The sequence below is a fragment of the Pleurodeles waltl genome, chromosome 4_1 (genome assembly GCF_031143425.1).
Source record: "Pleurodeles waltl isolate 20211129_DDA chromosome 4_1, aPleWal1.hap1.20221129, whole genome shotgun sequence".
Lineage (NCBI taxonomy): Eukaryota > Metazoa > Chordata > Amphibia > Caudata > Salamandridae > Pleurodeles > Pleurodeles waltl.
Genome location: NC_090442.1, coordinates 913,609,778 through 913,623,590, shown reverse-complemented (window position 1 = coordinate 913,623,590; position 13,813 = coordinate 913,609,778). Strand labels below are relative to the sequence as shown.

Sequence of the window (13,813 nt, the reverse complement as noted above, 5' to 3'; positions counted from 1 at the left end):
ATTCTAGCTTACGCGTCAAGAATTTTCAATTCTATTAAGGACACGGAGGCGAGGATTATCCCACCCAGGTTTAATTATCAATGGTGATTGTTTGATGTTTAATTATTATAGTATAAATTCGTACTGATGAAATACATTCAAATTCGTGTTTTTTCCCACCCCTATTAAAAAAAAAAAAAAAAATAATAATAATAATAATAATTTTGTCAAAGATATTATGACGTGTTTCTTTTTATTTAGGTTCCGTTTCCAAAGGTGATTGAAATTTCAGGATGGGATTTCGAAGTTTCCTGTTGTGTTTGAGTTCGCCGACATGTTCAGTGGCAAGTTGAAGGATTGATGTATGTTCGTCTATCGCAAAGAAAGAGGAGGAGCTGTAGTCATAGAGACTCTTATAGTTGGGGATGCCCTGGGATTGGACACTATGGACTACTAGGGTTGATGGGATTTGTAGTTTAAATGTTGTTAACTCTTTGGCTGCTGTTTTTCTGATCAGTAAAGAAAGAGAAGCATAATCCTCGCCTCCGTGTCCTTAATAGAATTGAAAATTCTTGACGCGTAAGCTAGAACATTTTTTATTCTCCTACCTTGCCACCACAGTGTGGTACGCCCAACCACCCCACCTCAGACAGACTACACCCCTCCTCAACTTCACGAAAAAGCTGAAGACATGGCTATTTGAAGACATGGATATTTGAGGACCACCGCACTGATGGACGCTCCACGCTCCACCCCCACCACACCCTCAGCGCCTTAATACCCTCATGGGTAAGCAGTTGCACTTAAACGCTGACTGACTAATTTCCTTGAAGACTTGAAAATAGGTCTAAATTACAACTTGAAGGAATAGTCCATATTATAAACTTATTTCCAAGGCCCATTTTTTCCCTGGAGTTCTTCTTCCTATACTTAAGGACTTTGACATAACATCTACAAAGACCTATGGCATTCACAGCTCCTCTGCAAGATGTTCTGTGATTGAGCCCACTTTAGGCTTTGTAAACATATTAGGCTAATTGAAAGTGATTCTAGTTTGAAAATCTATAAGTATCTTGTAAATGATGGCCTGAATGACAGATCTTAGCAGTAGAAGAGGTTTTTGCCTCTTAATACTTCCTCTTTTTGAATGCCTTCCTGGCCTAATTGTTTCAGTCCAAGATGCAGTATCCTGGGCAGTGGTGTACCAGCACATATGGTGAAGTGCTGTTTCAGGCACTACTGCTAATACTTTTTTTTAATAGAGTATGATAATTACAAATAAAGAACTCATACTAGACATAGGTGATATTGACCCTAGTCTCTGTGGGCATATAGGGTTTTCCTTGTGACATTATATGGATAGGCAATGTCACAATGAAAGCTTACCTAGTTGGGGGGGGGGGGGGGGTCTTTTTTTTTTTTTTTTTTTCTTCTCTCTCTCTCTACCACAATCGCTAATACTGCAAGGCGTACTGTGAAAGGAAAAGTCTGTGCCCTTCTGAGATCGTAAACAGGTAGACAGAGTGGGTCGGAAAATTGCAGACTTACAACAGTCACCTCCAAAGAATGTAATCAGTCAGTCCATTATATTTGTGTAAACCAGAGGTCTTGCTTTCTGGTTAGCTGTGCTGCTTGCTCCTGAGTGAATCATGTTTGCATGCAGACTTCAGTCTATTGGGCATTACAGATACCTGTTCTTTCAGCCAGATCACAGTGAACAAGATTTCACCAGAGTCACATGCTTCTTCACAACCTTGAAAAGAAAGTGCAACTTGCAATGCCCTTCCATATTAGACACCCTTCTGGGGGTAATGCGCTAAAGCTCCCCCAGAAGACCAGGCAGCGATAACTTACTGGTTCAAGGGGGCCAGCATGCCCCTTAGTACGTTACATACCGTGCCCTGGTGAGAAGCAAAGGGCCAACCAAACAGAGTGGAGTGTTTAAAAACTACAGCAACTATAAACTAAATAAGGGCATCATTTTGTAGGTGAACAAAGGAGGGTGGCACTAGGCACCAACTGTTAACATATATATTCATGTATAACTGTTAGCATAAATTCCAAGAGCTATGCAGCAGATAACAGTGGATTCCCTGCACTTTGAAACAGCCATAAAGGGCATAAGCTCTAGGCTGGTCAGGCATTCCAGGTCAGGGATAGCTCATGCCGGTAGGCAGAACTGCTAAAACCATTGAACACCTGTATTACTCAACCTTTTGTCCTCCAGCAGAGCCTAGTGCTAGGGAGGACTATAAGTTCACTAGACATAAACAGACAAGGGGTAACTATCACTAGCTGAGCATGTGTAGCACCAGGGCAGATATGAGTGGGGAAACCAGGTGTGCATCAAATATGACTGCGTTTTACAACCCAAGCAGAGATTGGTGGGTATTTTTTTCTTGAATGCATTAGGGCCAATAAAACCTCTACTATAGCACGGCCGGATGGGATGAATGGCTCTACTAGTGGAAACATGGGGTATGTCATATCCTTAATATAACATGGAGGGAAACTTCCAATTAATCACGCCCTTGGAGTGAGCACCATCCACACCACGCATCAACACTTAATGCAGTACACACACCACTTGTTCAAACTGACCACATATATAAATAATTCATGTTTTCACATGAAGACCCTTTGTTTTTTATTGTACCTCTAGAAGAGGAACCAACTGACCATAAAAGCCCACCTGACACCAAATGTCAGTTCTCCCACATCCCAGACAGAAACATAGGTCATCGTCTGTGGCTCATGGGTGTACATTCTAGATGGTCCCAGAAAAGCCTGGTTGCTATAATCTTTAAAACTCAAGAAGCACTTTCAGCAGCATTTAAAGACATGTTCGCAATGAGGTGCGGGGGGGAATAAAAAATCAACCAATGAAAACTGAAGAAAAGGCATGATGCAGCTGCCACCAAAGTGCTGAGAAGGGTGTCCTTACAACTCATCAACAGACATCACTGCTTCACTGTAGACAACATTATACACAGCAGCAACTTGCTATTGAATTATGTGTTTAGCATAGAGTGCATCCATGTAGATGAAGGCCATCAAGACAACATTCAACAAGGGTTGCCACCAAGCAAACTTGTACGACCCAAGGAAACTGCGACCGATACGATGTAGTGGAAATATTTGCTCTTCAATAAGTTTATCGGTTCGAGTAACTTCATTCTTTATTTGCGGAGTGTCTGCATGACCACAATACAAAAATTAATCAAGGAGTCGTTTATTCAGTCTAGTCATGTGACTAGTTCATATTTCATGGCTTGCAATCAAATCATCTGCACAGTGACAACAAACCGGGACCACAGCAAAATGCAAGCCAGTATAAAAAAAAAAAATATAATAATAAATACATTAACTGTGGTGAGGCAGACTTTGAACACACTGGGGTGGGGCGGAGGTGGCTAAGCAATGTACACCAAATTTTCTTAAAGCATCTAGGAAAAAGCTTGATTTATGTAAGTATTTGATAGCATAAGACCATCATCGATTCGCTGTCATGTAAACATGCGGTGTACGTTTGGGTGGAGGTGCGGGGTTTCGAAGAAGGGAATTCCAGAACACATTTTATGACTGAATAGTCAAAGGAAGTGACTTCGTAAGGAAGGTAAGCACATGCAGTAGGGTAAACAAGTAGACAGCAAATGCCATGGGAGAAACCGTACCAATATTCCAAGGACCACAGGAACTAATACATATAGCCATACTTAGAAAAATACACCCTAACTTAATATCCCACTCAGGACCCAACACAACAATAATTAGAACATTTGCCTGTTAACAGTTAACCGCAAAGCAATGCAATAAAGGGCTCATTTGGCCACACTGGAAATTACAATAACCATAACAATTTTTTTTTTTTTAAAGCATTGGTAAATTCAATAGGTCTCGCCTTTGGGAAATATTGGCTTTGTAAATGGTTTTAGCGATGCAGTAGAGCCTTGGGTACAATGGGCAGCATGGCTAAAGAGAAAAAAGGCCTATGATGCTCCCGCCTGCATCTTTTTCTAGGCTTGTGATCTCCTCAGCATGAACTATGGAATTTGAGAGATCTAAATGTCTTATTTGACTAGGACAGAAATGAGTAGCTAAGTATAAAGTTTGGTCTTTTCTTGTGAAAGGACATAACATAAGAATAATCCAGTCTTGTTTTTTCATTATATTTTGGTGCCTGTGATTTTGGTAATTGTAGTCTAGAGTTAGGAGGGGAAAACTTCAAGTACCAGAATGTAAAGTGCACAGGAGGGCTGGATGATTATCTCACTCTGTACATGGAAGAATTTCAGATTTCTCAATTTGCTGCAAACAATTTGTCTCTCATAACACACCCAAGAGAAAGTGTGTGATGTCTGAAATCCAGGAGTGTATTGCAAACTTCTTATGGTTCACTTTCCCATGAAAATCTAATATTGGACAACTAAGATGCAGTGTAATGATGTACAAAATAACTTAATGAATGTCACAAACATCAGCAGTTTAAGTCAAAAGATGGTAATTATCAAAGCTCACTAAAATATGTTGCACATTAACAACAAAGGGGCAATTGTGAAAAAAAAGAAATTCCAATGGCTGTTCCACAGTAGGGCATGTGTCTTCTAAAACAAAATAGCTGGGAGCTCTTGCTAACACGTGTCATATTTTTGGCACCAGTTTAGCTTCAGGCTGATCATCAGTGAAGTGACTGAGCTCCACACCTGCCAACAGAAAGGGCCACAGACAGGATACTGTATGAGAACTGTGGGATTTTCTTTCCACACAAATAGATCCAGTGTTAAGCTGCATGCATTATTATTATTTTTTTTAGCAATGAGCCATTTTTGCATTTAAACTGGGTGAAAACTCAAGCATCTTGTACAGGAATTCACGGCTCAATGATACATTATCATTGTTTTTGAGGAGAGAGCCAGTGAAATATCCCTTCAAATCCAACAAAATTAAAAAACATCAGACTGTAAATCATAAACAACATACAAAAGAAAGCTGTTAAACATGCTTCTGTTTTACCTGTTAGGATTTAAATGAGGAAAAAAGAAAAAAAAAAAAATGGATTACCAGATTAATCACTAGCCAACAAAATCACTATGGAACTATTAGGTTCAACTGTGATGTACTTTAGCCATGCATCAGAAACTAAAATTCAGATAAAAGCCCAGCCATTATTTTGGCACTATTTTTCTTGCAGGTGGGATGGCAGCAGAGGAGAGGGGTGGAGGGTGGGAGGAAACAAGCAACATGGAGAAGGGTAAAAAAGTGCTATGATGCAACCAGCACTGACCGTGTCAAAACTTTTTTTTTTTTTTTTTTTTTAAATGGCAGGTAGGAGTTGGGGCAAAAAAGATAACGAAGGAAAGATGCAAAACAGAAAAAAGGATGGTGGGCGGGGAAGAAGCAACACATACAAAGGGAGGGAAGAAGCAACACATACAAAGGGAGAGAAGAAGCAACACATACAAAGGGAGGGAAGAAGCAACACCGACAAAGGAAAGGAAGAAGCAACACCGACAAAGCCAAGGAAGAAGCAACACCGACAAAGCCAAGGAAGAAGCAACACCGACAAAGACAAGGAAGAAGCAACAACGACAAAGACAAGGAAGAAGCAACAACGACAAAGACAAGGAAGAAGCAACAACACGACGGGAAGAAGGGCAAAGAAAAATAAAAAACAGTATCTCAATGATGGCGAAACAGCAGAATGACACTAATCACAGGGAGGGAAGAAGCAACACATACAAAGGGAGGGAAGAAGCAACACATACAAAGGGAGGGAAGAAGCAACACCGACAAAGCCAAGGAAGAAGCAACAACGACAAAGACAAGGAAGAAGCAACAACGACAAAGACAAGGAAGAAGCAACAACATGACAGGAAGAAGGGCAAAGAAAAATAAAAAACAGTATCTCAATGATGGCGAAGCAGCAGAATGACACTAATCACAATGAAGCAATTAGTACTTGGTCCATGCCCCATGGAAGGAAACGAAAGAAGAGGAAGTGAACCAGGCACACACTGGCCAATCAAAAGGCAGAAATAAGAGTGACAAAGCCAACTGATGGCAACAAATGGGTGGGACTGAAGCGTCTTAATACACAACATTTTTCACAATCCACTTTGCATGTGCTGTCTCAGGCGGGACTTAACAAGTCCCTGAAAGGTGAATGATAGCTTTATCTGATTACGAAATGGTTATTCAAAAGCATTTTATTCTATATTTTATCTAATCTTTAAGTAGGACTTTAAATAACCCTTACGGTCACATTATACAATACACCAACAAAGGGAAAGAAAAAATGGTCTCCTTTATCTGAATTATTGCTATTAGCTAATACATTTTATGCCTTTTACTTGGAAGGCCATACAAGACTGCTAAGCAGAAGCTGCACAACTACAAAATCTAGGAGAAATTAACTAATGAAATGAAAATCAAAAACAATCCAACCACAAAACAGAAGGATGACCCTTGAGGGTTCAACTTGCATCTGAAAAGCTTTCCACTGAAAAGTGCGTACATTTCACTAGCATTTCTAGCAGACTATTTAGCAACAAAGTACTCTACCTTTAATGACTTATCATACAAACATTTTACATAGACTCACAAGAAGACAATGATAATTTTCTTTTCATACCTACAAATCTGATTGATGAATTGCTGATATGTCACAAAAGAATTTGGAAACATAATGTAGAGAGTAAAAGCTACAAATTGACCTCACACACAGAAGTGCTATGTCAAGAATAACTCGGTGAAAAATATTATGAAGATTGTCCCAACATAGTATTAACCTAACTTCTGACCTAAATGCTTTGCTGACAATGTCAAGTTTGAAGCATTGCTGCCTTACAATTTCTCCATCTGGCCTTTAACTTGAGAGAATGAAACTAAAACATACATAACCATGCTTGAAAGCGGAGACAAATAATAGGACTAAAACTGGACTCGACTACAGACTAATCGAGTGAGAAAATACTGGGACTTCCAAGGCCAAAACACTTTTGGCCATACCAGTAATGTTCTGCAGTAATAGAAGAAGCAAAGATCTGGTATATACTTCCTTGTGCTAAAATCATGATTTGGAACTGTATACTAACTACAAGCAGCAAAGGGGAGAAAATGCTGAGTTGATGTGGTACTTTCTTTCAGTGTTCACTGGAATCTATTGCATTGCATCTGCATTTACAATGCCCAGTATATACTCCAATTTTTCAATTTGGATGCTTTTGCTATACATAATACGGTGGTAGAAACCCCCTATTTAGCATGGAACTGTGAAATATGGAAAATGTGTTATGGTTCCCTATGAAATGCTGATTTCATCATCATGATAGCCTCCTGTTAGAAATTGAGTCTTTAGTTGGCAGTCGGTTTGCACCCTGTCCAAGTAGGGACCCTCACTCTAGTCAGAATAAGGAAGATAGCCCCGCTCAGATGACCCTTGCTCACCCCCTTGGTAGCTTGGCATGAGCAGTCAGGCTTATCTCAGAAGCAATATGTAAAGCATTTGCACATAACGGACAGTGATAAATGAAAACACTACAAAAAGACACCACACCAGTTCCAGAAAAATAGCCAATATTTATCTATACAAAACAAGACCAAATACAATAAAAATCCAACATACAGTAATAAAAATATAAATTCTGCAAGATTAACTAAAAAATACAGTTCCTTGAAGTCGTTAGCTCCACCTGGGGCTATCATTGTGATCAACAAAACCAGCAGTTCAGGCCAGCCGCAGCATTGCGGGCAGCTACGGTGTCTGAAAGACCCGCAAACAGTACCTTTGGAATTGCAGGGTGTTGTGATCCTCGTGGTGAGCTCTGGAGTGCGGCGTTGCGATGTTGGTGCAAGGGTCGTCGGGCCCTTGAAATCACACGCGTTGCGGGGTGAGGATGTCCGGGGTGAGGATGTCCAGGGTGAGGATGTCCAGGGTGAGGATGTCCAGGGTGAGGATGTCCAGGGTGAGGATGTCCAGGGTGAGGATGTCCAGGGTGAGGATGTCCAGGGTGAGGATGTCCAGGGTGAGGATGTCCAGGGTGTTCGCGTGGCAGGCATCGGGGCTGCGGTGCAAAGCGGACAACGCAACGTACGATGCCCACAGGTCACAGTGCAGGCAGCGGCATCGTCGTTGCTGAAGCGCTGTCATCGGTAGGCCCCCGCTACTGGTGCGGAATGGGACGGTGCTTTGTGACCCTCATAAGCAGTGTCCACAGGCCACAGTGCAGGCAGGATGCCTGGTGACTACACTGGAGTCAATGATGCCGGCGTCGGTGGACCGGAGCGGTTGTGCGGGATGGGACGGTGCTTCGTGTACCTCACTAGCAGTGTCCACAGGCCACGGTGCAGGCAGCAGCGCCGGTGGCAGCGGGAGCGGCGGCGTCGGGTATGCCCAGGCTGCGGTGTGAGCAGGTGATGCCGGAGTGCAGGGTCCACAGGTCAGACTGCGAGCGTGGCTCGGTGAAGTCATCTGATGTCGGTGAGACCAGGATTGCTGTGTGAAGCAGGGCAGTGCAGTTCCGTGCAGCATCAGCAGGTCACAGTGTAGGCCAGTGGCTTCATTTGCGGCGTTGCAGTGTTTTCTCCACTTGAACAGCACAAAACACACAGCTCCCAGTGCTGCAGGTTGAGGAAACTGAATTCTTTGGTGTCCCTGAGACTTCCAACAGGAGTCAAGCTCTACTCCAAGCCCTTGGAGAATTCTCTCAAGCAGGACACACAGCAAAGTTCATCCTTTGCAGTCTTTTCAGGCAGAAGTAGCAACTGCAGGCCAGTCCAGCAAAGCTACACAGCAAAGGGACAGCACTCCTCCTTCAGCTCTTTCCCTGGGTAGAGGTTCCTCTTGATTCCAGAAAGATTCCAAAAGTCTGGGGTTTTGGGCCCACTACTTATACCCAGTTCTGCCTTTGAAGTAGGCAAATTTCAAAGTAAAGTCCCTGTTGTTGACAAGATCCTGCCTTGCCCAGGCCTGGCCCCAGACACACTCCGGGGGGGTGAGGGGGTTGGAGACTGCATTGTATGAGGGCAGGCACAGACCTTTCAAGTGTAAGTGACCACTCCTCCCTCCACATTAGCCCACATGGCTCATCAGGATATGCAGGCTACAGCTCAGCACCCTTTGGGTCACTGTCTAGAGGGAATGCACAAACAGCCCAACTGTCAAACTGACCCAGAAAGGGAAACCACAAACAGGCAGAGTCACAGAATGGTTTAAGCAAGAAAATGCCTACTTTCTATAAGTGGCATTTTCATACACACAATCTAAAAGCCAACTTCACTGCAGTGGCAGGTCTGAGCCATGTTTACAGGGCTACTAATGTGAGTGGCACAACCATTGCTGCAGGCCCACTAGTAGCATTTGATTTACAGGCCCTAGGCACCCCTAGTGCACTTTACTAGGGACTAGTAAATCAAATATGCCAATCAGGAATAAACCAATCAACAATACAATTTACACAGAGATCATATGCACTTTAGCACTGATTAGCAGTGGTAAAGTGCCCAGAGTCCAAAAGCCAACAAAAACTTGTCCGAAGAATTAGGAGAAAAGAGGCAAAAAGATTGGGGATGACCCTGCAAAAAGGGCCAAGTGTAACACCTCCAAACTACAGCTTTACCACAATTAAAGCTACCAGGATTATGAACACGGAGGACCACATTTTTATCCTAAAATAAGTTTGATGCAGATTACATGTTTGGATGCTTTTGCAATACATGATACAGTGGTACAAACGCCCCTATTTAGCATGGAACATTTGTCGTGGTTCCTTGTGAAATACTGACTTCATCATAATCTTCATGATAGCCTCCAAACTACATCTTCACCATAATTAGGATTACCGGGATTATGTGACAGAGAGGACCAAATTATGCAGCAAGGTTATCTACATTATGTGAAAAATATTGTGTGATACGTTTTCTGGCAGCTTTATTTTAAACTGTTATGGGTGAAAACAACATTTTACATGCAACTTGCAAATAATGTGGCAAATGCATAAATCTACAACTATTCGGTACACACAAAAGAATTGCCCAATTTCTCCTGCCCTCACCATTGTCCATAATTTAAGCAACAATTTATTCCTGTAAGGTAAGAAAAACCTAACCCTTTCAAAGCTTTAAAGGGGAAAATAAAAAAAACACCACAGTGTTTTCAGGTCTACTACCTCCCATGAACAGTGTTGTCATCAATGATGTAATTTCAGATGTTGCATTGATATTATCTATGGTTCATAGAACAGGCAATGAGTGATGCAATATGTGAGGTAAATAGCAGTGCATGACAAGGTTGCGTGTTAGTTACTTGAGATAACTATAAATGGTGAATTTCACTGTTTTTCTTAGTTTAAAACTATAGTTTTAACTGACATATTCATCCATTTATAATATCCCTTTAACCTTTGTTTTTTCAAGATAGATGGGTGAGGTCGGATTCAACTCAATGCAAAGTACCAGAAAGATATTACTGTAGGTAGAAATCTAAATGGACCCCAGCTTAAAACAAACCCATTGTCAATCCCCAAAAATGTGATTCAGTAAATATGTGTTGGTCTCAAATTCAACGGCAAGTGCTAAAATATTCCTTTGCAAGAGAAATAATTAACTAAAAATATGTAATATAAAATAGTGCCTTTTGGCAATGATGGCATAATTGGGTCAAGTGTTCTTTCAATGGGTACCATACCAATAAAACATGTTAGTTTCACATGCGAATAGTTCAGAATTTCCCATTCAAAAAGTACATTTGAATCACAAATAATTATATGCGGAAAAAATACTAATTAGGTTCAATATTGTGTTTTTTAGGCCACGTTTTTGCCAGTCTGAGTATATACTAGAATTAGCATTCTGATCATTTAAAATGTGCACAAAATCCACAAGCAGCACCATTGCCTCTCTGAATATCCAAAATGCTGATGTGCACCTCTAGGATAGAAAAAGTGTTAGAACACTGGAATGCTGGGAGTGTCACTAACAACAACAGAGTGGAGGAAGGCCACCAATGGCTGGTAAAACCCTTCAACTCCAAGATTCCACTGCTTCCCTTTTCTTTCTCTTTCTTTCGGTTTACAGCACTCTAGTCTTTTAGCCATTAAGCTTCAGGCTATGCTGTTTGGTAAAGGTCTCTCCCTAGCTATATGCCCTCGTCTACAGCTCACATCTATAACTTATGTTCAGGACCTTTAAAAATCACTGTAGCTCTAAGCAGCGGGCGTAATGCTAAAATAACACACTTTGCATTTTATCAATTTTATCATTTGCTTCTAGTTAGTGCACACTAATGCCTTCTGTCTTTGATGCTCTTACCTTATTTTCTTTAGTTTGTGGATCATATAGCCCAATGTTGGTGTATCTTTGATAACCCTGTAAATGAGATATTGGAACAGAAAGATTAAATTGCCAATTCATAGCTTTGAGCATTAAAGGTGTCTTAAAGGAATCATAATATGATATTGAACAAAATTCACATATTAAATGATTAACTAACTCTGGGCCTTTTTTAGGATTCTGAAGTCTGGCACAGATTACAGAAAGTCTACAAATTGTCGGCACAAAGAACACCACTGGAAACTTGTTTTGACTAGCTCAATGACCTCATGGTGACAGCCTAGCACTTGGCAATTTGGATAAATATTTTACCTTTCCTTTTTGGACTTACTTAAAAAGCTAAAATCACATAATGCTAAATCATAAAACTGTCTGCTCAAAACCTTTAATTGATGAAGAAGTGTTAAACCTAGCACATCTGAACTACAGGAACAACTGACAAAGAGTACTGTAGATAAACCAATTAGCTTCTGAGGCTACCCAATTTGTATGGCTGGGCCTATCATCTGCAACAAGAATGGATGGAAATTGTGACCGTCTGAAATCAATGTGGTCTACTGTTTGGTCCATTCTTGCCTCAGGTAAATCAGCCAAGCCACAACTGGAATACAAGTTTTTGTTTTTTAAATCACAAGTGTAAGAATGCTGGATGGTAGAAATTTGGGGGATCACCCATCAAACTTTTTCGTCACAGATTTATGTCAGGAAAATGTATGATTCAGCTCCGCTCAACCAGCCCTATGTTGTAACAATGCCTAAAAGAACACATATTTCCTCTTGCTTGCCACAATGACAAGGATGCTTTAGGCTCCAGGAGGAAAGGGATGGTAATGAAGACTATTGGGGCATCTTGGATGGGGGAGTGGCATGATGCCAGAGCAATTGGTCCAACCACATTTTTTTTATATATTTTTTTATATTCCTGGATCCCAATAGGGGGCAGAAAGACTTTCTTTTTGAAGTTGGGTAATGCACTTCCCCATGGCGTGGGGGAGTTATCCACGCCTTAATAGTGTCTAGTGGGTGGGTATCTGGGCAGGTGAGGAAAATGAAGGGAGTCGCACTCCTGCACTCCTGCAGTGATCCCCAATCTGGGACACACTAGGTTACAGGAACCACTGGAAAGGGGACACCAAGTGTTTGCTGGAGAAAATGCTTCTGGTGCAGTGTGGTGAATGAACCGCTCACAGCCACTGCACTCTGAAGGTAGTGCAGTGGACGGGAACAGTTCATCCATTACATTTATTGTGTTAATAAATTAACAGATTCAAGAATGACCACTGACAATATTTTATTCTGCAGTTAAAATATGCCCCACACACACAGCCAGCAACACAATCAAACTCAATTAAAGGAATGGACAGTAATACGATAATGGAGCAGAAGTCTACAGGACACTGATAGGTAGTGTTTGAGAAACGTAGAGTGGAGTGGCATAGAGCGAGTGGTGCAAATTCGAATGCAGTGCTGTGAAGTTGTGCAGATTAGAGTGCAGTGGGGTAAAGCGCAGTATGCATGGTGTGGTAGCATACTGCTATTACAAACAACACATTTTCAATTGAAGTGACCATTATATTTGCTGAGAAATACAGTTTTACTGATAAAAGTATACAGCACACAAATTATGTGTGAAAACGTCATTACAGTGTGTTGATTCGTTTTGATGGTATTAAACTAGGTTTCCACCACACTACAGAGTCACCCCCAGTTGACAGCATGATTTTCACATAAATACTCTCATCTTGAAGTCAGAGAAAAAATTTAACACCAAGCTCCTTTGGAAGATTGAGCCTGGCATTTGACCTCTGTCTTTGAATGCTCAGCAAATGTGACAAGATACGAACAAGATTTGAAGGACTGTTTATAGAAAGGGAGCAGTTGGAAAGATACTGTAAATAAGGTTTGGGCGAGGAAAGGCACAAATTCAAGCTAGACAGCCTAAAACAAATAAAGCCAGCAATAAAAAGCAAGTAAGAGTGAGTTACAAACCAAAAAGCAAATGGTAAGCAACAGGTATAATGGAATGTATGTCGGAACAACGCATGCCTGAACAACGAGGTCAGAATAACGACTGCGTTGTTACCACTAATGCCTTTACCAAGAATGCCTAAACAGCGATTTTTCATTGTAAAGGCATTCCTGGTAAAGGCATAAGTGATAGGCATGCATGGTTCCAGCATGCGTCCCCCCTGGCCCCCACCTCTAAAAATTACACGAACCCCCCCCCCACTCCCTCCCCTAAAACTACCCCAACCCCCCACCTCGTCCCTAAAATTACTTTGACCCCCACCCTGCACCTAAAACTACCCCAACCCCCACCCCTAAAACCACCCGCCGGTAAAACTACCCCGAGCTCCCCACCCCGCCCCTAAAACCTAAATCCCCTTTAACCCCCCCCACCCCGCCCCTAAAATTACCCGACCCCCCAACCCACCCCTAAAACCTAAAACCACCGCAACCCCCACCCCATCCCTAAAACCTAAAATACCCCAACCCCCACCCCTAA

At 41.7% G+C, this 13,813-nt stretch overlaps 1 protein-coding gene across 1 annotated transcript in view; it reads right to left on the bottom strand.

Moving 5' to 3' along the window:
• Nucleotides 1-13,813, bottom strand: part of GSAP (gamma-secretase activating protein) — a 646,974-nt gene that overhangs the window by 544,909 nt on the left and 88,252 nt on the right. Inside the window, exon 3 of the mRNA XM_069229679.1 lies at nucleotides 11,287-11,343. Coding sequence (XP_069085780.1) covers nucleotides 11,287-11,343 — 57 coding nt within the window. The remainder of the gene's footprint in view (nucleotides 1-11,286; nucleotides 11,344-13,813) is intronic.